The 25,892-nt window shown below is 33.6% G+C and overlaps 4 protein-coding genes across 8 annotated transcripts; 2 read left to right on the forward strand and 2 right to left on the reverse strand.

Annotated features, from left to right (window-relative positions):
* Positions 1 to 1,735: 1,735 nt before the first annotated feature.
* On the reverse strand, positions 1,736 to 2,722 carry LOC110373224 (zinc finger HIT domain-containing protein 1). Its single transcript, XM_021330423.3, has 2 exons — positions 2,400 to 2,722; positions 1,736 to 1,914 (listed from the first exon to the last, which is right to left on the reverse strand). Exons 1-2 carry the CDS (start codon positions 2,720 to 2,722, stop codon positions 1,779 to 1,781), a joined length of 459 nt encoding a protein of 152 aa, XP_021186098.1. The 3' UTR covers positions 1,736 to 1,778.
* A 2-nt stretch (positions 2,723 to 2,724) lies between these two features.
* Positions 2,725 to 5,150, reverse strand: LOC110373225 (general transcription factor IIH subunit 5). Its single transcript, XM_021330424.3, has 2 exons — positions 4,954 to 5,150; positions 2,725 to 2,911 (listed from the first exon to the last, which is right to left on the reverse strand). Exons 1-2 carry the CDS (start codon positions 4,986 to 4,988, stop codon positions 2,725 to 2,727), a joined length of 222 nt encoding a protein of 73 aa, XP_021186099.1. The 5' UTR covers positions 4,989 to 5,150.
* Positions 2,885 to 4,833, forward strand: LOC110373223 (meiotic nuclear division protein 1 homolog). The gene is made up of 5 exons (XM_021330422.3): positions 2,885 to 3,012; positions 3,188 to 3,324; positions 3,510 to 3,615; positions 3,826 to 3,972; positions 4,587 to 4,833. The coding sequence occupies exons 1-5, from the start codon at positions 2,923 to 2,925 to the stop codon at positions 4,725 to 4,727; spliced, it is 621 nt and encodes a 206-aa protein (XP_021186097.3). The 5' UTR covers positions 2,885 to 2,922; the 3' UTR covers positions 4,728 to 4,833.
* Positions 5,151 to 5,450: 300 nt separating the features above from the next.
* LOC110373177 (uncharacterized) lies at positions 5,451 to 25,853 on the forward strand. 5 transcript variants are annotated; one of them, XM_064039041.1, is made up of 3 exons: positions 5,451 to 5,572; positions 15,718 to 15,783; positions 20,741 to 25,853. In XM_064039041.1, the coding sequence occupies exon 3, from the start codon at positions 20,853 to 20,855 to the stop codon at positions 25,449 to 25,451; it is 4,599 nt and encodes a 1,532-aa protein (XP_063895111.1). In that variant the 5' UTR covers positions 5,451 to 5,572; positions 15,718 to 15,783; positions 20,741 to 20,852; the 3' UTR covers positions 25,452 to 25,853. The 5 variants fall into 5 exon arrangements, 3 of the variants coding, with proteins under 3 accessions (XP_063895111.1, XP_063895110.1, XP_021186034.3); XM_064039040.1 differs by lacking the exon at positions 20,741 to 25,853 and having other exon boundaries at positions 15,718 to 20,590; XR_010277347.1 differs by lacking the exons at positions 15,718 to 15,783; positions 20,741 to 25,853 and adding an exon at positions 8,547 to 14,714 and having other exon boundaries at positions 5,471 to 5,572.
* The last annotated feature ends 39 nt before the right edge of the window (positions 25,854 to 25,892 follow it).

Raw genomic sequence — 25,892 nt, forward strand, 5'->3', positions numbered from 1 at the left:
ATTATACAATAATACCTATATAACATTCCTAATAATTCCTATAAACTGCAGCAACGGTATAACCAACCGCCAACAACAGACGCGCAGCCAATGCGTCGACGCGTGTGTCGGGACCTTTACACGAGGGTAGCTCGACCTCCAGTCCTCACTATTGACTCTTTGGCACGTGCCTCGTTATCGCGCCCCAAGCACCTGGGATGACAATCGGCCCTGTTGTACAAATGACAGATGTCACAATACCACCCTACTTCCTATGTTATACCTAGCTGTGCTTTGTTGATAATATCCGCTAAATGATAAAAGGTACCTATTCTACTTATCTTGGAGGAACTCGCGGTTTGGATGGATCGCTTAACGTGGTCGGACCATGGATGGGTTCAGTTTCTCCATGACGTGTTTCGGAAGGCACGGTTATTTGTTGGCTCTCTCCTTTACGACGGTTCATCAGAAACCGAGAAGTCTAAGCAGTAATCGCACGAAGGAGTATAGCGTTGCTCAGGTTGAGGGATGAAGAGGCCAGGCCATGAAGGGTACTCAGTCGGATAGCTGTATCTGATTAGACTGGAAGCCGGTGACCTATCTTGAGATATTTTATATGATTGTGTTTTTAATAATGGAAAAGTTGGTATTTCGGTGACTGAAGTTGTTAATTATGTCAGGTGCTGCCATCTAGTATCGAATAGTTGCATTTTTACGCGAAGTTGAGATCAGAATGAGTGAGACGTTTAGCTGTTCCCCTCTAGATGGCGCGTAAATTTGTATATAATGCTCTGATCTGAACTGTAATAATTTTATTAAGCTATTGTTTCGTAGATGGCGCTTTGACAAAAAGAGAGATGGATTTCAAACTTGTTAGGTGATCTTCACACTGCCCCGCATCACGCTGCATCTTGCGTGTCGACGCACCTACGCGCGTTCCTGCGGGAGTGCAGATCTGCATCATCGTGCGGGTTTTTCACGCACTCACGCGCGTAGGTGCGTTTTGTAAATTCACGCACGGCGGCTTCCATTTTCAAATATACACGTCACGCCCATTCAAAATCACGCGCGTCACTGCGGGATCAGTGTGCCATACCTTGCGTTTCGCCCCGCACCTACGCGCGGGGGTGCGTGTTTCTCCGCATGTATGTGCGTGATCCGCATGAACGCGCGTAGATGCATCTTCAGTGTGTTGGACTATGCGTGTTTTCCATACAAACGGAGATATTTCCATACAACGGAAAAAAACGCATCCACGCACTACGCTGCATCATGCGGGGCAGTGTGATAATCGCCTTAGATGTAAGACTTAAATGAGGAATATTTAGTCTTTTGAGATAGTCTTTTAGTCTACAGAAGGCTAAGTCTACAACAATAACTAAGTAGTAAAAAAGTTATAGGAGCTTTCAGAGAAAAAAAACGCAGGCAGTATTATTGTCAGAAACAGATAGAGAACAGTGACGATATGTTATTCAGAGGGCACACAAAAGACCTAACTTTATAGCGTAGGTACCCATCTGCAGCAGACTATTTTACTAAAAAGAAAATTCTATTTGTATGGCGTTGACTATTTGCAGCAATAAAGCCCACGTACTTAGCTCACAATGGCTTGGTACCTAATTATAAAAAAAAATACATAAACATCTATGGCGTATTTTTGTAAATACTTGAATTTGGAACATTGCTTGCAGAGCGACGGCCTATTCTGTTAGTATTTTAGCGGGAAAACTTTTGACAGCGTTGACAAAAAAAAGCATTATTTGTAGTAGGAAAATTTATTATTTTCAAGAAAACAAGAGTTAAGCGGTCCATTTGAGGCATCTCGTGTCTAAGTGTGTTCCTAAGCAGCGGACGCTACAGTAACGAGCTCCACAAGGTATGCAAGTGTAGTTCGATGGAAAGCCACAGACAGCACAGAAATGTCGATCGGGAAATCTGGAAACAAAAGACATTACTTTGTTAACACGCTTTTATTAGGTAGACTAGTATTTTATGAGGTATGTAATTAATAACTATGTAATGGAATCTAAGGTATTTATTAAATTATCTCCCAGGCGTGGTAGCGTCATGAAAATCGGCAATTGCATTAGTCTTGCAATGATTTTTACGTGCATTTATGAAAGCATGTTTTTCTAGTGTTTAAACTATTAACCTATAAGGATTATTTTTACAACTTCATTTTCTTTTCTTATACCTAGTTAATACTCAATAGCTTTAGTTAATTAAGAGTATAAATATAATTCAATAATTATTTATTGTAATTAAAAATAAGATAAAATATTTACTTTCACTAAGAGCTTTCCAGCTCTTATTTAAGGTTTTAAGAAAAGTATAAATTACAATATAATTTCGTTAGGTTTTTTTGTTTATTTTGGCCAGCACTTATACATATATTTAGCTATAATTAGATAGGTACTCACTTAGAAGGTGGCACTTGCGCAGATAGATAATTAGGCGGGTCTGGTCTAAAACTCGCATCTTCCTCAACGAGCTGCGCAAATGTCTTCCGAAATCGCATCTTGTAATATTCCGCGCTCTTAGATTTTTTCTTCCGAGTCGGCTTTTCATTTGAGTCGGCGAATTTCGGCACCTTCTTCGACATTACTAAGTCTGCATGTGGGTCTTCATGGAAATTGTCTTGCTCGAGTGCCTCAACCGCTTTTCTAGCCCTACGTTTCCTCGCGGCATCATCTAAAACTTTCCTCCTCTCTGTATCCCTATTTCCTCGTAAGTTGGAAGACATTTTTACATTCCCTTGTCATGCACTGGTATGCTAAGTTGATCCATCAAATCATCCACTCGAGCTTGTAGTGTTTCCACTATATCTGATGATATGAACAGATGTGTTTCGTCCAGGTCTTGAAGAATAAACTTCCTGCCAAGGGCTAAGGTCTCGTCCAAGTGAAGAAGGAATTGTTTCATAGCCGGGTCACTGTAATCAATATGTCAAAGAAAAGAGGTTTGAGTGCTGAAGAGAAGAAGATAAGAATGCTGGAGATATTTCATAATAGTAAAGATTTCTTCCAGTTGAAGGTGAGGAAACATTTTTGTTCTTTTGTTTATTTGTCGCCTAACAGCTCCGACATTATTAAACTGCTTTAAAAATTCTTTCACTCTAGGAAAGCTACACTCTTTCCAAGTAACATAGGCCATATTAATTTGATCTTGTTAAAAATAAAAAATTATATGTTCATATTTATTTATTCAGGAATTGGAGAAGATAGCTCCAAAGGAGAAAGGCATCACAATGCAGTCAGTGAAAGAAGTAGTACAAAATTTAGTTGATGATCATCTGGTTGACTCAGAGAAGATAGGAACATCCATATATTTTTGGTCATTTCCTAGGTATGTAAAAGTATGACTATTTTATATTACCCATTTCACTTGATATAATAATTCCTTCACCTCAGTAGCCAATTGTTGAAAACATGTTTAGTAAAAATTTAATTTAAAATATATTTAAAGAATATCTATAGTAATATAGTAGAAGTTTAACAAGGTTTTGTTAAAAATATTAATGTTTGTTACAGTAAAGCAAAAAATGCAAAGAAAAGAAAACTGCATGACTTGCAAAATGAAGTGCAGGAATGCTCGAAGAAATTGAAAAAGACTGAAGATTTGATCGCACACGAGTCTGTATGTATCTTTCTTAATTACAATATTTATATGTAGGGAAACCTACCTGCCCTCTTTATTTGAAAGTTTTATTGATTAATTAAGTAAATTATTTTAGAAATGGCTTGTCTGTTACATAACATTCACAATATGACTCTCTTTATTTTTGTATGATATATCTTTGTAAGCAGTACATACTTACATATGTACATAACTTATTTAATCCCTTAGATTGGAAGAGAGCAATGTCAGGAAAGAACTGAAGTGTTAGCAACATTGGAGCGTCTAGAGAAACAAGAAGAGAAACTTAAGAGAGAGCTGCAGAAATACCGTGACTCAGATCCTGAATACATTGCCCAGTTGAAGACGGAGATCCAAGTATGTTGTTAAAAGTTCATCACACATAGTCATAGATGTTGTAATAGGAAAGATTATTCTTCATTGTACACTGATAGTCTGAAAACCCATCTTACCAAGAATATTGGGTTGCTTAGGTAACGGGGTTTAGGAGGTCAGATAGGCTGTCTCTCTATGTAAAACAACTACTCCGCTGAGACTGAAAGTAGACTCCAACATAGTTGAGAAAAGGCTATGCACATGATAATGTGCACAAATTACGATAGACTATACAAACAGACATGCATAAAATGGTATAATTAGTAATCTCATGACAACAGACTGTCTTACTCTCTGCTTCATCATGAATAAACATTCACATTTTAATATCTTAAATGTTAGTGCATTATGGGTATTTAGCTAACCAAAATTACTGAATAGATTGGAAATATTCTTTCACTGTTGCAAACCTACACTATTTTCAGATAAAATAGGCTAAATATTATCTGGGTATGGGCAGAAGTTCTCCGGGATGCAGCTGAAACTGCAGTAAAACAGCTGGTATTTCAAATAACTCTTGAAAACAATGCATATTAGTTTACTACAGCTCACTTGATAAGAAGAATAACTTAGACTTTTAACATTGATTATTGCAGGATCTCAAAGCAGCCGCAAATAGATGGACAGAAAACATTTATATTCTAAAGTCTTACATAAAAAACACATTTCAAATGGAGAATGATGTAATCGAACAGAGTTTCAACATTCCATCGGATTTGGATTACATTGAAATATAGTTTTATTTAGGAATTTGTTTACTTTAAATAACGATACATAACCTCTTTGCTTGCATTGTCTTTGGATACCTAGTATCAACTTATTTCTTCGTTAAAGCATTAATACAACAATAACGATACTTAATACAACATAATAACGTGTAATAAATAACTTTCATTAAATACGAAATAACGCAGTGTAGTAGTATAAAATAAATAAAAGTAAAATGTTGTTTTGTTTACATACCATTCGACGAGAACTCCTTTCATAACATTCACCATGGTTCATTTTATCAACCAGATGCGGGGTGAAGGAGTATATAGAAGGTAAGACTTGTTTATCATAGGCCTTGCAAGGCAAAATTACTTTAAAGAACGCCTGAAAATTCCAATTATTTCACAGTTTGTAACGCAAACAACATTGAACCACAAATGAGCAAACGAGTTGAAACTGACAGATGGAAGATGTCAGTGTCAGATAGACATTGACGCTTGATAGAAATCACAGATTTTGAAGGGTATGGAGATGTTGCCATGTCCATGAGCCATGCCCGTTCAGTATTTATTTTAGGTTGTATTAAAAAAAAATATTTGAACATAATTTATAATATTACTATGTAGATTTCGAACTATTAGCATACTTTATGTTTTGTTAATTAAAAATAAAGCAAAAGTACAATAAAGGAGTTTGGTAAAAAATGTATATAAAAATATTTTTTGTATGGCTACTCTACTGATATGTTTATATATCTTCTATTTATAGTATTTAATACAACTCTCCTACAAAAGTTTTAGTTGTTTGGTGTTCACTGTACACAAAGTTGCAAAAATTGCAAATGATTTTTGGATTTTTAGGAGCTTTAAAGGTAAGTTTAATAGTTTATACAACTATAGTACTAGCTGTAAGTTACAATAATTAGCTGCAAGTTTAGTAAGAAGGTAACATTAACGACCAGTTAGGGTGTAGTAAGTCCCTTGACTAGAGAGAAGTTGTTTTGGTCAAGGGGAACCCCAGAACTAGGCAGAAAGTTCTACCTAAGCATCAATTATCTGATGAACAACTCATTTTTGTCGACGCGACAACAGAATTGTGAAGGTCAAGGTCACATAATAATTAATATGTCTGGCTGTGTGCGTAAACAATCTCAGAAACCACTTGCGTTGGGCACTAACGCCTAATTTATTTTATTTGTAAGATAGCAACTGATGATAGGTATAGGTACATACGTAGGTAATTGTCTAGATCAATCAAACAATCGGACAAAAAACTTCGATATTTATAAATTTAGGTGACTGATGCAGATTAGATTGAAAAAAAAAAATAGTACCTATCGACGGTAAAAAGGCAAAAGGGGTCAAGCGCCACATTTTGCGATTTTAACTTTTTTATTGACCCCAACTCCACTATTTTTTATCTTTCGAATGGTCGTAATATCGTTTTCCTAGCATGAAAAAAAGTCACTTGGACCAAAGAATAATTTGTACTGAAGTGCCAAATCGATACTTGCCAAAAGTGCTCAAGCGACACCAACTTTACCTTGCTTGGTTGAAGGACCATTTTGTGTATTACGTTTTTGTATCGCCTTGTCATTTGGCATAATTTTAAAAACAATAATTGAAGTAAATATGTCGTTTGTATCCATTTTTCTTTTATTTGTTTAATAACTATAACGTCGCTTACACCAATAGTAAAAATTGACAACTAAACATAATTGGCGCTTGGACCCTTTCTTAAATAATTTTATTTTCATTACGTTGCATTTGATCCACTCAGCGCGCGCCAGCGCCTGGAGCTTAGGCCCAAATCTAAATATTCCAACATTAAATATTGGTGCTTGACCCCTCGCGAAAACGATAAGCATGGTTAAAACCTGGGGTCAAGCGACATCTACCTTTGAAACTATTGATCTCAGGCTTATTTTGATGTAAAATTATTAAAGAACATTGTATTTTAGTAAACTTTTCTGAAGATTGTGATGTGATTCAATAAAGCAATAATGAGATATTATTTTTTAAAACTTTCTTTTTACTCTCCTGAACAATATGATCTGTGGTGCTTGACCCCTTTTGCCTTTTACCCGTCGCTATGCATAAAGTAACTTAACTTTAGGATTCCAAGTGTATCAGGTCAAATTAAAATAAGGTCGGCTCACAGTCCAGAATTTTACCTACGGTAAGCTATATTTAAAATGTTATCTAAAAAAGCGTAGTATGAAGCGGGTGTTAAGTATTCGCATACGCGTTACACCGCGTTCTGCATAAATAGCAGCTGCTTTCGATACCTAAAAATAAAACTCGATGATTTTATTCTTAACAAAAATACATAGGTTTTACAGACAAATACCTTACTGAATGTACGCGTTTCAGTAGGGTCTCGTGTTTGTCGGTTATAGTCCTTAGGTAGGTTCACCACCGGTCAAAAATTAAGACATACCTACATAGAGGCTGATTCTTAGAGAGATCCACAATCACCATCATTAGAAGTCTTAGTTTGCCTAGTCATCACAACCGTTGACGTATAAGAAAATAATAAGCAGTAATTTCTTAAAGTTACTCAGACTAATTGGGTCCAATACAAACCGAGCTACCTAATTATGATACTTAGTCTAGTCGTCTTAGGTACGAAAAGCCCGTCGCTCGAAACCGGAAAGTCAAGTCGGTTTTTATTCGTATTTTTATAATTTTCCTTGACTTTGCGGTTTGCGCTCTGCATTATAATTCCTCTTAACATCATGCATCCTGCCGTCTGACGTAGGCTAAGGCCTCTATAATGCGCCAATCATGCTGATCTTGTAAACCCTCATCCATCAAACTTTTGAACCCCAGAAATAATATTTTACTGACTAAAACCCATTATGTTCCTTCTTAAGCCCTTTATGGACCTGGGCCGCGGTAACTCTTTCGAACCCTGCAGCCCCGGCATGCGGCAGGTTGATTCAAGGCCTTATTCAATTTATTTTTTATTAATTAATAAGGCCTCATTGTGTCATCGCTACTGCATCACAGGACGATTTCGTTTTAATGTCATTTTTCGTATGTTTATTGATAATACTGTAAATAATAAAGCACAACAGTCCTCTTATCACTTTTATCTATAGATAACGACGACCGGCCACGGTTGGTTTTTGCGTTTTATTAGTACTTAGTTGCTGATAGCATGTTGTTAGTACTTTTGTAACAAAAAGAAGATCTATTTTGAAATTGTCCTTTTGAGTGCGAAGTAAGTGTCTTTTTGATTATAACCGCAAAAGTTCAAGCACGTTTTCTCACTATCAACTCAGTGATGAATACCCAGTGATATTTTGAGTTCGAACTTGATCCATTTCCAACAGAGTCTGATGTTAAATATAAGATAAAATAAGTTTTTTTTGGTACTTATTAAATTGTTAATATATTATCGATACAGCATAATTTTATCGATAGTTTTTATACCTAAAACTCGACGTTTTTATATGGAAATAGACTAATTTAAACTTACTGTTATTAATGACTTCAGTTATTTAAGTAATATTAAAGTAAGGCTGAGGAACCAGCAATCAGTCAGAGCCTGGACAGTCGTCATGTTTGTGTGTACTAAAACCCCTTATGGCGACATAAGACTAATTCAAGTCTACTTCTATCCTACGATAGAAGCTCCTGCTCAGAAGATCCTGCTTAATTGTTCGCGCATGAAGGTTGCAGTTTGCGGAAAGTTAAGAAATGATCGCACGCAATTTTGTGCTCTTTGCGAGGACGAGTAAAACAGAAAAACATTTATTTATTTGCGTCACTGCATGTTTAAATCTGTTGCACGTCATTTTATGGCTTTATTTGAAAACTGTTTTCGTACTATTGTTTCAGAAACAACAGTAAAGTCATATCAGAACATTGGAATGCAAAATTATCACAATGATTCAGAATTCGAAAAGAAGTTACTTAATAATAGTTTACTATTTAGCAGTATTCGGAAAAACAAAAGCACACAAGATAAAATTAAGAAGATTAAAAAATATATAGATAGAGGAGCAGACATAAATGCTATCGACGCTAACTTTAGGAACAATACACCATTGCACGTGGCAGTAATGAAACAGGAACTGGAAATCGTCAGCTACCTCTTGGAACAAGGAGCTCAAGTTACAAATAAAAATTTAGATAATGAGACTGCTTTAGATATTTCAATTACATTAAGAAAGTCTACCGACAACGGTGAATCAATTGTTCATAAATTAGAGACATACACAAATAATTTAAACCAGTTATCTTCTAGTCAACGAGATACTAATTCCTGTGTAACTAAGCAAAGTCAACCAAAGAGCGTGAAAATCAAACATGACCAAAAAGTAACCGAAAAGCCAATTCCCAACGAGAAGACTTTGGCTACCACCAACTCCACGGTTATTGCACCGGACGGTATTGCAGATAATATTAAAAGTCAAAATCAATGTAAAACCAATAAAAAAGTTGACAAGGGGCATAATGCAAAACCTGCTGAAAATAAGCCAAAACAGAGCAAAGAACCAAAAAATAAAAAGGGGAATAAAACATTTCTATATCCCAAACGAACTGGCACGTCAGGACTAAGTGGGCAACTGTATGAAACTAAACTGTTAAGCTTGATCTTATTTCGAGCTCTGTACGTTCAAGAAGTTAATAAATTCGTAATGGCGACCAATGTGGAGGGCATGGGAGCCTTCGATGACATTGTCTTCAGATATTATTCAAATAATAGTGATAAACCGAAATTATTGTTTATCCAAGCTAAGCACCGAGATAATCCGGCAAAAGATAAATTTACAGTTGAGGAAATTATGAAATCAAACGGAGACTTCAGCCTTAACAAGTATCTAGAGAGTTACATCAAAATTAGTCAAATGTTTGATCCTGAAAACATTGATGACATGTTCAAAGGAGAATTTAAAAACATAGACTGTGAATTTATTATTTATACATCAGCTTTTGAAAAGTTTGCTAAAATGAAAGGAGCTCAGCAGACTCAAAGTAAATATTTTGTGAACACTAAAGAAGGAAAGGTATTCCAGTTTGACTATGAAGATCAAGACATAGAATACCTGGTTCAAACTATTGCCAAATCGCGAGCTGTGCTTTTAGCAAAACGTCTAGCAAGATTTATTTTTAAAGATAATTTTAGTAATATGATGATGGATGATTTGATAAAAACATACCATGTCTTTTTAGCGCAACATATTCTGGAAGTTGAATTAATAGATTATGAAATTGAATCGCAAAATAATTTCTATACCGCAAAATTCCGACCCATATTGTTCACAAGCAATGATGAATTATTACTTGCGTTCAAAACAATGATTTATAAAGAATTAACACTAGCAAAGAAAACTATATCTGGTGAAACACCGGATGAGATGGATAGCATTTTAAAAGGAATGACATTTAAAGTTCCTGTTACTTTTGGTAATCTTAAGTTCAGTTTTAGTGGTAGTGAGAAAAAGAAAGAAAAGAAACTAGAGTATCTTTACTCATTGTTCAAAAAACTATTCGAGAATGCTTTTGATGCAAGCAATTCAATGTTTAACATACACGACAGTATGGTAGGACCAAATGAACTTTTACAATCTACTGATTTAGAATCTTACAGATTGGGTGGTTTAGTTGGTAATTTGTTCATATTAGATACTGGTACTAAGACATTAAAATTTAATACTGACGAAAGCTTGCTTTCCGAAGATAATTTAAAACTATTAGAAAAAATTAAAAACAAAGTCTTGGTAGGAATAGATTTAACTGTTCTAAGATTCAATATAAACGTCCATAACTTTCCTAGACTCTCCCTAGTTCATGATGAACACGACAAAAACTTGATAAAACAGTTTTTAAGTAAACTTCTGTTTTACACAAATCAAGCCATGGAGGACGAAGTAGAAACGATTTTAAAAAAGGAAATAGATAAATATTTTACTGGTAGTATTCCGAGACAAAGTGATCCCCTGTTCAGAGTAAAGAGTGATGCTATTTTCCTAAAAGTTCACGACCGTGTACAAAAGTGGTGGAAACATCCAGTTAAGGCTCCATATCTTACTGAATCTTGTGAATACTTCATCCAAGCTGAACAAGATGTTTTGAATAGTCCTTTACTTAGCATTCTTAACTTTACATACATCAAAACTATTAGAAATACTGTGTATGACATAAAATTCAAAGGTACTGCGCTTGAATTATTACAACTTAATGATTTTTTGAACGGCACGCAAAGAATATTGTCTTTAATAACTGAAGAGAATGCGCTTACCAGTATGAAGCTAGTACAATACTTTAAAGAGCATAATATTAACGATTATACTTTTGTTGATCTCGATTATGTAGGAAGCAGAAATTATTTCGTGGATGTTAAGTCCGAAATCAAAGAATCTAATTTGAACACTCTTGTTGTTATTTGTAACAGCGAAGATGTTATTGCCGACATTCATATACTAATAAAACTTTTTAAAGGAAGGACCATAATCATCTCTAGCCGGGATCTAGCGTGCCAGATCAATGTTACACCCGTGGAGAACATTATAACAAGAGTTGACAATCAAATCGGTTTTAAAGATTTAGCAGAATCTATGCGTGATATGTTGTTGGAAGACAGATACATAGTATTTCAAGGTAAAAAGGTAAAGCTAGGCATTTTGTTAAAAGAAGAATCCTATAATCTTATAAATTCAAATGTTTTATACAATATTATAAACAATGAAGAGATTGCAATCGGTGTTCCTTTTAATAACCCAGCTTATGATGAAATATCAGATTATTACATTAATGAGCAAGTATGTCGCTACATAACATTAGACTCTCATGCCTTAGAAAGTGATGAGATAAATGTTGTAAAATATAGCGAGTTAAACAGAAACTTTGAACCCGATACAAGAGATATTGTCTTGATTACTGAGAACGAAACAGAATTCGTTGAATTTATAAATATGTATAAAAACTCTAATGTGCATTGGTTTAGCGACAAAGAAGGTATTTTTTGGCAAAAATCGCACGGCAGTTTGCTTAATATACAAAAATACGTTAGCAGAGGCTCACATGTTTTGTTTACTTTTGAACCGGTTACATTCAAAGATTTACAAGAAAGAGTTGTCATAATAAGTGCCGAACCAGGTATGGGTAAATCTTCTTTACTTACTCATTTAGCAATAAATACGAAAGAAAAATACTGTGATCTATGGATTTCAAAAATAAATGTATTGGATTACACCGATGAATTTAAAAAAATAAAAGAAAATAATGTTAACATTGATTTACTTGAAGCTGTGAAGTTTTTGTTTCGAGTTATCAGGTTCAACAAAACTACTAAAGCTGATATTGAATTACTTATTGACACAGTTTCTATACAAGGCATGGATGACATAAGTTTAGACACAAACAGTAAGGAAATAAATGTTACTGGATCCAAGTTATTGGAAGTTCATTTTTTTATTCATTGTTTTAATAATGACCGGGTTGTTTTACTATTCGATGGTTTTGACGAAATTTGTCCTGATTTTGCGAATGAATTTATGCAATTAATGAATATTCTCAAGAGATCGAAAGTTGCCCACTTATGGATCACCAGTAGATTATACAATGTACTAAATCAGTTAGAAAATTCATTGGAAAAGTTTTCTTTTACAATACAGCCGTTATCCTACGATAATCAGAAGAAGTTTTTAAACAAAGTTTGGTCAAAAAAGTTGGGGCCTGACAAACTAGACTATTTTCCTTTTAATACAAGTTGGGGAATAGAAAAAGCGATTGCTGGATTTTTATCTGTACTTTCAGCAGTTTTATGCGATTCAGGAGGTAAGTTTATAAGCATGCCTTTACATTTGTTTATGATATCGGAGATTTTTCAAGATTCTTTTCATAACTTCCCTCTTAATCCAGAAGGTATTTCGAGTTTTGTAACTAGACAGGATACTATGAATAAAGTGAATTTAAGTTACATATACGAGCGATTTGTTGATGTAAAGTTTTTCAAAATACGGTTTGGAGAGAAAAAACCTCTTTTGTGCATTAATGACCCCGATATGAGACAAATAATAGAGAACGAGCGTAATTCGTTTTTCTATATTCATAAAATTATTGCAGCATATTTAATCTTTGGAAAAACAGATGAAGTACAATTTCTTGATAGCAAAGATATTAACAAAATAGTCGATTTTATTGAAAGGTTAAAACAAGGCGAAGAAAAAACTGGTATTATTGAGCAAATAGTTCAGAATCAACCCAAGTTTGTACATTATACATTTGCCGAATATTTTGCTACCGAGCTCCTTTGTGACCGGATGAAATCGAGTAATTGTGAGGATTCTTTGTGGAAATACTTAATTAGCACATTTTTTCTATCTGACCAAGGAGGTCCACGTAGATTTTTCAACGCTAAATTAGCTCACCAACCATTATTGTTTAATCAAGTTTATAAGGCAGAATTAAACATGATGTTTGAACGAATGCTGTTAGAGCGTAAAACATGGGCTACATTAATATATAAGGCCATTGATGAATATTTAGAAAACACTGCAATTTTTCTATTGCAATGCATGAAAGCAGTTGTTACGGAGGAAAATCTGAATGACTTTATATCAGTGGTTTGCGACAAAATCATGGATTGCTGCATTATGTGCATTGCTGCTAAAAGAAGCTCAATAAAATCTATTTCCTTTATAATTGAATTGATCAAGAATTTTGACATTGGTAGATTAATTGAATTGTTTAATTGTTCTGATCTTCCGTTGCATAACTTGATGTTGATTGCATTTGGAGGTGTCAGGGATTCAATGCCGAATGTGGAGTTGTTATATCTCCTAATGCAAGATTTAACAACTCCTGCAATCGTACAAATGTTCTGTATTCAGTATAATAAAAATTGGTTCAACAGAACCAAATCAATGAAGTTTATACACGTTATATCACCCTGGTTGGGCCACGACAGTTTTAAATGTTTCGAAAGATGTTTGGATAAATTGAACGAGGAACAACTTATTGAAATTTTTACCGCTAGAAATTCTGAAAAGAAACTGCCTGCTCATTTAGCTGCATCTGATCAAGTATTTACGTTTTTTGATAAACTAGAGAAGTATGTCGACAGAAAGCATTTTATTGAAATTTGTATGACTAAAGATAGATCAGGACTTACGCCATTGCATTACTTTAAATACACCGTAAAAGACGAGGAAAAACTAAACGAACTACTGGACAAAGTGTACGAGGGAAAATATGAAGCTAAAACTGTGTTAAAGTTTATTAAAGATAATAAATAATCGTAATCAAATTATAGTAGTAGTATTTCACATGTTTAACAGATTTGTCACTTCAAAAGTAGTTATGACAGGGCAAGATGTTCTTGTATCTTTCATAAAGTTATTTTCGCTTGTATAAATGGTTATATTCTTTTTTTTTTGGATTATGTGCTTGCTTTGTTGTAAAATACTTATTTCTTGATAAGTGTGTTAATATTCAGAATGGATTTCCTTATCTAGTCTAGAATAAGACTTTGAATCTAGTGCATTTAAAACCAAATAAAACGAAGTTGTACTTTTTAGGGTTCCGTATCCAAAGGGTAAAACGGGACCCTATTGTTTTCGCTCCTCCGTCCGTCTGTACGTCCGCCCGTGTATCAGCAGGCTGTATCTCATGAACCGTGATAGTTAGGGAGCTGAAATTTTCACAGATGATGTATTATTGTTGCCGCTATAACAACAAATGAAAACTAGAATTGAATAAATATTTTGGGGAGCTCCCATACAACAAACGTGATTTTTTTGTCCGTTTTATAAATTATAAATGGGTACGGAACCCTTCGTGCGCGAGTCCGACTCGCACTTTGCATTTTTTTTTGCTAGATAGTCATTGAAGCTGAGCTTAATATTTTGTCAGACATATTATTGATGTCCGCAATTTTGGAATTTGACTGTTCTGCAAGAGCTGTCATCATATTTATTTTTTTAATATTTTAGACTTGATATTATCATAATGTTATGTTACCTATTAGGAAAGTGGTTTTTGTAATTTTATTGTACTTAATAAAAAATATACTTATTTATAATCATGTGGTTCTTTTTAATCATAAGGCAACATAATAGCAATTCCTCCTTTACAAGCAAATATCTTGTCATCATTCAATGAAAAAAATAAGCTTTTGCTACTTAGTCAATTCATCAGCAATGCTTTTAAAACATTTCACATCGTCAATATTATGCCTATATGTTCGGTAGACTGCATATCAGTGGTAACTGAAATGCACCTTAACTCAATAGTAATAAGTAGGTACGATTTTCCTACAAAACGGTTACCACTGACCTGATGTTGACTGTACTTAATTTTAGCAATAAACTGTTTCAATACATAAACAGGACAAAATTGTACAAACATTATGAGCTCATTACCATTATCTGCTTTGACTCATAAATGACGAGAAATGAAGAATACACTGCAAACTAACTACTTGTTAGCCGACAGTTGGCGCGATGGTTGAGAAATATATAAAAAAAATCGGATTCAATCAGTTTGACAATTGTTGTCGGTCTGGTAGCGTTAAAATACCTGATCGTTGTTATGTGCGTACTTACATTCATTTATAAACTGTTGCCCGACTAAAAGTTTGCAGTGTGCTCTCAGTTTATTAACATTATTCGATTCTGTGGCACTGCAGGCGTTGATGAGCTAGTTTGTGTTTTGTGTTCATATGGGTAGAAAAATAAGTGCGTTCAATTGAAAACAGGTACAAAAAGCTGTCGAACTAGAAAAACTTAACTTTAATAAAATAACTTTTGCAGTCAGTATAAGTATGTTCGGAAGATAATTAGATATTATTCATGAAATACTTACCTTCTTCATAATGTAAAGAAACACTAAAGAAAAACTTTAAGAAATTGTTGCGTATTACGCAGAATTATGGATAACCTTAGTGTTGCCTACTTATTACCTCTTAGATAAACGAAAATTACAGATGTTTAACTAAGTACTTCTAAAGTTTTATGATCATAACGATAAACTTAAGTTATAATTTGAAATATTGATGTTACAGCGCAGAAGTTCTTAAAAAGAACAGGAACCAGCTACCCGGGACATTCGACAGAAAAACATATAACTGGTTCGTACTTTTTCATAACAATTACAAAAGTTATTGTAATCATTAATACTATTTATATTTTGAATTATGGAAACGAATAGTAACGATACTTGTGATGAGGAAACGTTGTTGTTGAATTCACTCCTCTTCAACGCTATTAGAAAAAATAAAAGGCCCGAAGAAAAAACTGCCAAGATATCGAAGTATTTAAGTCTTGGAGCTGACATTAATGCAGTCGACGCCAACAATAAAAATAATACACCTCTGCATGTCGCTGTGCTAAAAGGAGAAATAGAAGTAGTCAAATATCTCTTAGAGCATGGAGCTAATGCTAGCTATAAGAATGGTTTTAACCAAACTGCATTAGACATTGCTCAACAATTAGAGCCAACCAAAGGTACAGTAATTATCAATATATTGAAATCAGATAATGATGTCTATCAGGAGGAATCTCAAAAACAAACACCAACTATAACGAAACAAATAAATAAGTTTCAGACACAAAGTTATAATACAGAAGGAATAAAGGGTACTAAAGAACATTTCTATCAAAAGAGAAGCGGAACGTCAGGACTTGGTGGACAACTGTACGAGACCAAGCTATTGACCCTCGTTTTATTAAGAGCTTTGCATACTGATAGTATAACAGATTTCTATTTGGGCACTAATGTAGAAGGCGTTGGTGCTTTTGATGATATTGTTTTGAGATATAACGCGAAAGGAAACAAAAAACCTAAAGTAATTTTCTTACAAGCCAAACATAGAGAAAATCCAATAAAAGATGAAGTGACGATTGCAGAAGTCATGAAACAAAACGGAGATTTTAGTTTGGATAAATATTTGGAAAGCTATTTGAAAATTATTCGAAAATTTTCTCTAGATAATGATGACAACATGTTTAAAGGCTCAATAGAGGATATTGATTCTGAGTTTATAATTTTTACCTCAGCCTTAGAAAACTTTGACAAAAAAAAGATGATAGTTCAAAATGATGAAGAAGATTTCATAAGGACCGTAAGCAATGGAAAAATATTTCAGTATGACTACTCCGAAGAAGATATAGAACTACTAGTGCAAGCAATTTCCAGGTCAAGAGCCGTTGCATTAGCAAAGCGATTGTGCCAATTTATTTTCAAGGAAAACAATAATTATAAAAATATGATGATGGATGATTTCATAAAAACTTTTCACGTGTTCTTGGCGCAAAATCTCATTAGATTAGAGTCTTCTGAAACAACAAAAGAAGCCTATTACTTGGGAACATTTCATCAAGATTTTTTGAATACTGATGATGATCTTTTATTACTTATGAAACATACAATTTGTAGAGAAATACCAGACACTATGAAGACTGAATCAGGAATCGAATCTTTAACTTTTAAATTACCTATTAATTTTGGCAATACCAATTTTAGCTTTAGTGGTAGCGAAGCAAAAAAACAAAGACGGTTAAACTATCTTTGTACTACATTTCAAAAACTTGTTGATGTTGGAGTTGAAATAGACAACAACTATATTGTAATAAAAATTGACGATAACATGATTGGACCTAATAAAGTTTTGCAAGACACGGATGTTGAAACTTATAGGCTAGGAGGGTTAATAGGGAACTTACTGATATTTGACAATGTATCTAAACTTCTGAAATTTAATCTGGATGAAAGTAGTTTATCTGAAGATAATGTAAAACTTTTAGAACTTTTGAAAGATCGTTTATATAACTTAAGCCAGTTGAGATTTGATTTTAAAACAAATCGTCTTCCGAAGCTTACTTTAAGTGAAAAAGAATCCGATGGCAAAGTAGTACAGACATTTTTGGATAAATTAAAATTTTACACAAATCAAGGGAAAGAAGATGAGGTAGAAAATATTGTCAAAATGGAAATCGATAAATATTGTAATATTAAACAGCACCAGAATGAGACTTTGTTTCGAATAAAGTGTGATGCAATATTCTTAAAAGTACATGATAAAATACAAAAATGGTGGAAACGATCTGTTCGTGCACCATATTTAACGGCAACCTGTAAGTTTTATCGAGAAGCACAAAAAGATATACTGGACAGTCCATTGTTGAGTTTCTTGAATGTTATATATCGTGAAAGCATGAAAAATATTTTAGCCAGATTCGTTCCTGTCACAATTGATTCATTGAATATAGGAAACTTTTTGACACGCGATGAAAGAATAATGTTTATCTTTTCAAATGAAATAAGTTTTTCATGTATAAAATTAATACAATATTTTGATGAAAAAGATTTTGAAGAAAATTGTTTATTCATCGATTTAGATTTTGTTATTACAGAAAATTATTTTGAAATTGTGCAGTCAGAGTTGAAAAAATCAAAATTAGAAGTTTTGGTCGTGGTTTTTCAGAATGGTGCGACTGAGGCAAAAATTGCAGACAAAATTAAAGTTTTATCACATATTTTTAATGGTAAAATTATGGTAGTTACTAAGACTAACCTAAAAGGTAATCTGGAATCCGTTTTAAGTGAAAATATTGTCGAGGAGATTGATACAAATAATAGTTTAAATGATTTAATTGGTGAATATCGTGAAATGATTCTTATAGAGCGTAAAATTTTGTTCCAAGGAGATGAAATGTCGCTCGATACTCTTCTAGACAGTGAATCGTTACATTTTGTTAAAGCAAACGTTTTACGGAAAATAATAGACAAGGAGACAATTGGCATTGGTAAAACATTAACCAACCCTTCGTATAACACAATAGCTAACTTTTACATCAATCAAGGCGTGTGTCGCTTTATCACTATGGATCTAAGAAAAAATATAGACGCGGATTTGTTTTTGATAGATACTGAGCAATCCCATTGCTTATCTGTCCCCCAAGGAATAACTGATGTCATATTGGTGGCAAATTCGCATCAGAACTTTGACGATGTCTGCAATAGTAACAAAATGTGTAACATACACTGGTTTCGGAGTGAAGGTAGTCATTACGTATGGAAGAAATCGAGAGGTAGTATAGAAGTTCTACTTAGATATATCACAAGAGGATCTCATAATGATTATATCGTACATCCAAGGACGTTAAAAGATATCAGTGACAAAACTGTTATAATTAATGCTGAACCTGGCATGGGTAAATCTACATTATTAACACATCTTGCAATCCAGACAAAACGAACGTACCCTAAACTGTGGATTGCAAAAATTAATTTACTTGAATATACCGATCAGTTTAGCAAGTGGAAGGAAGACGAAACGAACCTTAACAATATGGTTGAAGCTATTAAGTTTCTTTATAATGCAATAACTACTAACTACGAAAAAGAACACGAGACTAGTGCAAAGAAAATTAAGTCTTACTTTGAAGAACTTGTGAACCAAGTGTCTGTTGATAGTGATCATAATATTTACTTACAAAACAGAGATAGTATCACCCAAAATGAATCCTGTGACTTAGGTTTATTAGAAATATCATTGTTCAGTTATTATTATAATAATAACCTGGTTGCTTTGCTATTTGACGGATTTGATGAAATCTGTCCTGATTATGCCAATGAGGTAATTCAGCTACTAAGGACGCTCAAAAACTCCAAAGTTGCTCATTTATGGGTGACAACTCGATCCTATAACGTTTTAAATCAATTAGAACGAGCATTAGGAACATTTTCTTTCAGCCTACAAGCCTTGAATCCTTACGATCAAGAAACTTTTCTTGAAAGAATATGGTCCTCCAAATTAGGATTAGAAGATGCGGTTGGTATTCGTAATGGCGTGAATAAGTTTTTTGACATCATATCAATTGCTCTTCGCGATGATGAAAGGACTTTTACTAGCATACCTTTACATTTGAATATGGTTTCCGAGATATTTTTGGATTTTTTTAGATTTTACTATAATCCGAATGTCGAGAAATTTTCCGATGAATACATCGAACACATAATGAAAACATTCAATCTAATTTCCCTATATGAAACTTTTGTAGATATAAAATTTTTCAAAATACGTTTTGGAGAGAAAAAGCATTTCATGTGCTTTAAAGACCCGGACATGAGAAAAGTGGTGGAGAAAGAACGAAAAGCATTCCTGGACAATCATAAAAAAATCGGTGCATACTTCTTATTAGCAAAAAGTGTTGTTAAAGATTTGTTTTCTGAACAAGAAATAAAAGAAGTACTTGAATTTTTAAATCATATTAAATCAGGAGAAGAGAAGTCAGGTATTATAGAACGTATAGTCGATGACGATCCTAAATTCGTTCACATTACGTTTGCAGAATATTTTGCAACAGAGTTCTTATTTGACAAGTTTAAATCTGACACTTGTACTTTAGCTTTACAGAGATACGTATTGAATCTTATATTTTTAACAAATAAAGGAGGAGTTCGTAGGTTTATAAACAGTAAACTCATAAAAGATAAAAAGCTTTTTGATTTGTCGAACGATACAACTCATATTTGTGAAATATTTGACACACTTTTGTCGCAAAATTATTTACCATCAAATTCGTTTTTTGTTGCTGGAGAAGAGTATTTAGACCACATTGCTATGTATATGTTGATTTGTGCAAGTACTGCTGTTAAAATGAAAACTGTAAATAAGTTTATAAGATTGTTTAGAAAAAAATGTAACAATTTTTGTCAACTGTGCGCTGCTAAAGACCGTAAATTGAAGATTGATCCTGCTATGTTCAGAACAATGGGATCCAAGCTTCGATGGTAAAATAGATGAACACATAATGCTGTTATTTTCAAAATGATTGGTATCATTTTACTCTTGATCTATGAACACTAATGAATTGTGTAATGCATAATAATAATAAATCTATATACATACACGATTGTTTTATTTATTGTCAATTATATCAAATACTCTTTGAAGTTTGAAATACTTAAGACATAATTAAGATTTTTAAACTTTAGTTCCATGATATTCATTTAATTTTTCAACCATTTACTAGCTAGTTAACCATGAGCTGCTTTATACGTGATCTTTATTATTGTTTCAGATACATAACAGAAAAATTCAACCTAATCGGCTCGTTTCTTGAGCAAATACTCAAACCTTCAAATTATTGAGTTTGAAAGCTATTTTTTTAAACACTAAACTCGTAAAACGAAATGGAGGCGGATGATGAAGATACACAGAATAAGATCCTACAAAACGCACTCCTTTTCACTGCTATCAGAAAAAATAAATCACCTGAAGAAAAAATTAAAAAGATAACGGCATATCTAAACAAAGGTGCAGGTATTAATATTGTTGACGCCAACAATTTCAATAACACACCTTTACACGTTGCTGTATCGAAAGAAGATATAGAAGTTGTAAAATTCCTGTTAGCCGCAGGAGCTAGTGCTACTTCTAAAAATAACAAACAGCAAACACCGCTTGATATTGCCGAACAAACAAAAACAAGTGAAGGTAAAGCCATTGCGAATATTTTAGCTTCTTATGGGAATGAAAAAGAGGTAGAATCTCAAGTGCCAGTTACAAATGTAATGGACAAAATGAATGTGGAAGAGAGTTCCAAACTAGATACACAACCTTCAATTAGTAAACAAAGTCAACCAGAAGACAAAAAAGAAAAAGGGAACGCTCATCTTTATTACAGAAAGAGAAGTGGGACTTCATGCCTTAGTGGTCAACTTTATGAGACCAAATTACTAAGTCTTATTCTATTACGAGCCTTGTATGATGGCGAAACAACTGAATTTTTCCTAGGCGCTAATTTAGAGCAGCTTCCGCAAGCATTCGACGATATTTATTTAATGTATAAAACTAAAGGTTCAGATAAATCAAGATATTTATTTTTGCAAGTACATCACAAGCAAGATCCTAATAAAGACAAAATAACAGTTGGATCATTATTCAAAGTTAGCGGAGATTTCAGTTTGTATAAATATTTTTTTAGCTACTCACGTCTATCGAAATATCTGTCGGTTGATGGTGAATGTGATATTGTATTATACACATCAGCAAATGAAAATTTTGCAAAGAAAAAGATTGTAAATCAAACAAAATATGCAAAGTTTCTTACAACGAGCGAAAATGGCAAGGTATTTCAGTATGATTACGATCAGCAAGATATTGTCGGATTCCTGAACGTTTTAACAGTTATACAGGCTGCGGCATTAATGCATGCATTGTGCAAATTCATCCTGAAAGATAATTACGACCATAAAAGTATGATGAATGACGACTGGATTAAAACTTATCACGTGTTTTTAGCGCAAAATGTTATACATATAGATAACATCCACTTGGATATAACTAATTCTTATTGTATTGGAAAATTTCGACAAACATTCTTGACAAGTACCGAGGGCATTTATTTATATATGAAGAATACTCTGTTTAAAGAAATAGAGCAAGTGAATAATTCTAGAAAGCAAAGCAATGATAAAATTGACGTTTCAACGACCACTTTTATATTACCCATCGATTTTGGAAATACTTATTTAAATGTAAATAATACAGAAAGTGAAAATTTTATTCGAATAAATGATATTTGTTCTGTCCTGCAAAAGCTTCTCGAGAAAGTTGCCTGTGAGAATTCAGAACACAAAATTGTTAAAATTGATAATAGGATGATTGGTTCAGATAATATCATACAGCCAGAGGGTATTAGAATAAACGGACTGAAATGCTTAGTAGGCAACTTATTAATATTTGATGAAGATACTAAACTACTTAAGTTTGACGTTACCGTACAAAATTTATCACCTGATAACGTCAAAATCTTAGATCGACTACAGAATTGGTTTGGTGATCTAAGTGGGTACAGGTTTGATATTTATATTGAAGACTTTCCAAGACTTACTTTGGATCATAACGAGCGTATAATTCAATTGCTTAAAGATTTTTTCAATAGACTTACGTTTTATACAAATCAACCCAAAGAAGATGAAGTTGAAAATATTCTAAAAAAAGAGATCGATAAACTGTTTTGTTCTAAACACAGTACAAATGAGTCCCTCTTTAGTATCAAATGTGAAACTATCTACTTGAAAGTGCATGATCAAGTACAAAAGTGGTGGCAACAAACACAGCTGGCTCCATACTTGACCAAAACCTGTAAATTTTATGAAGATGCTGGAAAAGATATAATTGATATCCCTATGCTCACATTTCTCAATGCGGTTTATCTTGAGAATATCAAAAGTATACAAGTTTTATTTAAACAGGAAACAGTACATGCACTAAAACTTTCGGAGTTTTTTAGAAGCGGCAAAAGAATATTGCATGTCGTGTCTGAAGCAACAGACTTTTCAAGTTTGAAGGTAATTCAGTATTACAAAAATACATCATTCCATCAAAAGCATCTTGTGATTGATTTGAATTTTGTTATTCTTAAAAATTATTTCGAAGTTTTTAAATCTGAGTTAAACAAATCAAATATATGGCTTTTGACTATAGTCAGTCAAGGGTTCGAAGACGTTAATCAATTCATGAGTCAAATAGATATAATATCAAAGCAGTTTAGAGGTTTGATAATTATAATAACTGCTAAAACTTTTAGAGTAAGTATGCATGGTTTGCTGGCTGAAGACATTTTACATGTAGAGGATACTGGACCTACTTGTAGCGACCTTGATGCAGAATATCGAGATCTGGTTTTCACAAATGGAAAATTTGTATTCCAAGGTGAAGAAGTAAAAGTCAAAGATTTAATTGACGATGAATCAATACATTTTATTAAAACGGACATTTTGCGTCAAATTATTCGCAATGACAGAATTGAAATAGGGCAGTCTTTAACTAATCCATCGTATAAAACCATTGCGCCATTTTACATAAATCAAAGCTTATGTCGTAATATAAAATTAAATCTTAAAAATGTAGGAGCTGGTTTTTATGTGGAACTAAATCCAACAAAAGAGTACACAGTACCGAGTGGAACGACTGACGTCATTGCTGTAATGGAAACCGAAGACGAATTCAAAGACCTTTGTAGTAAATATGAAGAATGCAATATTCATTGGTTTAATTGTGAAGATAAATGTTTTATTTGGAAAAGGACGAAAGGCAATCTCAATAAATTGTCGCAGTGTGTTAACAGGGAATTTGTTAACTGTCAAAGAATACAACCTGCGGTATTGTCAAGCATTAAAGAGAAAATTGTCATCATCAGCGCCGAGCCGGGCATGGGCAAATCTACGTTTTTAACTCACCTCGCAATACAGACTAACCGGACGTACCCAAAGCTTTGGATATTAAAAATCAATTTACTAGAATATATTGGACAGTTTAGCGAATGGAAAGATAGCAAAGCCAAAATTGATATGAAAGACGTTATTAAGTTTTTGTTCCGAGAAATCATTATTAAAGACAAAGATGGAGGAATAAGGAAAGTCAAAAATGATTGGGAAAATATCCTAGCTGAAATATGCTGCGACGATGAAAACAAAATAACTGTTTTAAATATAGAGACAACCAAAGACTTTCCCGAATTGGATGTATTGGAAATACGCTTGTTCCAACACTTTTATAACAATCATCTGGTAGCGCTGTTATTTGATGGCTTTGACGAAATTAGTCCAGATTACACGAAAGAAGTGTTGCAAATGTTATGTACTCTGAAATCATCTAGAGTAGCTCATATATGGGTAACTACCAGATCATACAACGTTCTTGAACAGCTAGAAGGTGCCTTGGGTACTTTTTCTTTTACACTTCAAGCGTTGACTAAAGACGAGCAGGAAACATTTTTACAAAGGATTTGGTCTGCAAAACTGGGGCTTACTAATACTGCTTATGTAAGGGGAAGTGTAACGTTTTTCTTTAAGATAATATCGTTTGCTCTCCGAGACACCGTCAGGTCATTTACGAGTATACCTCTCCATTTATACATGGTATCTGAGATTTTTGAAGATTTCTTTGGATGTTATTGTAATCCAGCAGTTCATAGAGTCTCAGACATATACATGCAACAAGTCATGAAAACATTTAATTTAATATATCTTTATGAGGCTTTCGTGGAAATGAAATTTTTCAAAATTCGTTTCGGTGAAAAGAAACATTTTATGTGCTTCAAGGATCCTGACATCAGAAAAATTGTAGAAAATGAGAGAAAAACATTTTTAGAAAATCACAAGAAAGTTGGCGCATATTATTTGTTAGCAAAAACAGTAGTTGCTGATTTGTTTTCTAAAGAGGAAATCGAAGAGGTTCACGAGTTTATTGAAAGTGTCAAGTCAGGAGAAGAGAAGTCTGGTATAGTTGAACGCATGGTAGGAGACGATCCTAAGTTTGTTCACTTAACTTTTGCTGAATATTTTGCTACGGAGTTTCTATTTGACAAGTTCCAATCTGGTTCAGTCACGACCGCTTTGCAAAAGTACGTGATTAATTTAATTTTTCTAACAGATAAAGGAGGGGTTCGGAGATTTATTAACAGTAAATTAATAAAAGACAAGAAACTATTTGATTTATCAACAAACACTTCCAACATGTGTTCGATATTTGGTTCACTGGTGACGCAGAACTTTTTGCCTACAAATTCATTCTTCTTAGCTAGCGAAGAATATTTGAACCATATTGCAATGTACATATGGATATGTACGTGCTCAGTGCAGACCCGTCGTGAAATGAAATATTTGACTTTGTTCAAACAAAAATGTTCAACTCCTTGCGATCTGTGCTCAAAGGTAATGGGAAGAACATTTCGAAATCAGGTTACACTACTTCGAACCCTTAGATTTCGGCCGGGGTGGTAAAATGTGCTAAATATGAGTGCTCAAAAATGTACGACCAAGAAGTATTAATTCCAGTACTTAGTAGTAGTTTTAGTTCTAAAAATTGTATAAGCCTTCCTTTAATATCTTGCGTTACTGAGGTACGTTTTGGAAGCGAGTTGGCGACTGCAAATGCCGACCGCACGTGCCGCAGCTGCACTACTGGTTTGTATGTATTTACTTAATTAAAAGCACGTGTAGTAGCCGTCAGATATCGAGCGATTTGATGCGGTCGGTAGTTGCAGTTGGCAGCTCGCTTCTAAAACGTACCTTTAATGATCTGCATATTTTGTAAACATGTAGGCATAGATAAGTTTTGTCTATAATATTTAGGTATTATGTAGTATAATATTTATACTGTTCTGAAGATCACTTAAATAAATTATAATTATAACAGAGTAAATAATTTAAATGAGTCTTTTA

Source organism: Helicoverpa armigera, chromosome 18 (assembly GCF_030705265.1).
Source record: "Helicoverpa armigera isolate CAAS_96S chromosome 18, ASM3070526v1, whole genome shotgun sequence".
In the NCBI taxonomy this organism is placed as follows: domain Eukaryota; kingdom Metazoa; phylum Arthropoda; class Insecta; order Lepidoptera; family Noctuidae; genus Helicoverpa; species Helicoverpa armigera.

Coding starts and splice junctions, on each gene's coding strand:
- LOC110373224 (XM_021330423.3), bottom strand. CDS start 2,722: ATGTCTTCCAACTTACGAGGAAATAGGGATACAGAGAGGAGGAAAGTT. Junction 1,915..2,399: donor GCGCAAGTGCCACCTTCTAA/GTGAGTACCTAT, acceptor TTTTGTTTCCAG/ATTTCCCGATCGACATTTCT.
- LOC110373223 (XM_021330422.3), top strand. CDS start 2,923: ATGTCAAAGAAAAGAGGTTTGAGTGCTGAAGAGAAGAAGATAAGAATG. Junction 3,325..3,509: donor TATTTTTGGTCATTTCCTAG/GTATGTAAAAGT, acceptor TGTTTGTTACAG/TAAAGCAAAAAATGCAAAGA. Junction 3,973..4,586: donor AGTTGAAGACGGAGATCCAA/GTATGTTGTTAA, acceptor TGATTATTGCAG/GATCTCAAAGCAGCCGCAAA.
- LOC110373225 (XM_021330424.3), bottom strand. CDS start 4,988: ATGGTGAATGTTATGAAAGGAGTTCTCGTCGAATG. Junction 2,912..4,953: donor AAAGGAGTTCTCGTCGAATG/GTATGTAAACAA, acceptor TATTGATTACAG/TGACCCGGCTATGAAACAAT.
- LOC110373177 (XM_064039040.1), top strand. CDS start 15,850: ATGGAAACGAATAGTAACGATACTTGTGATGAGGAAACGTTGTTGTTG.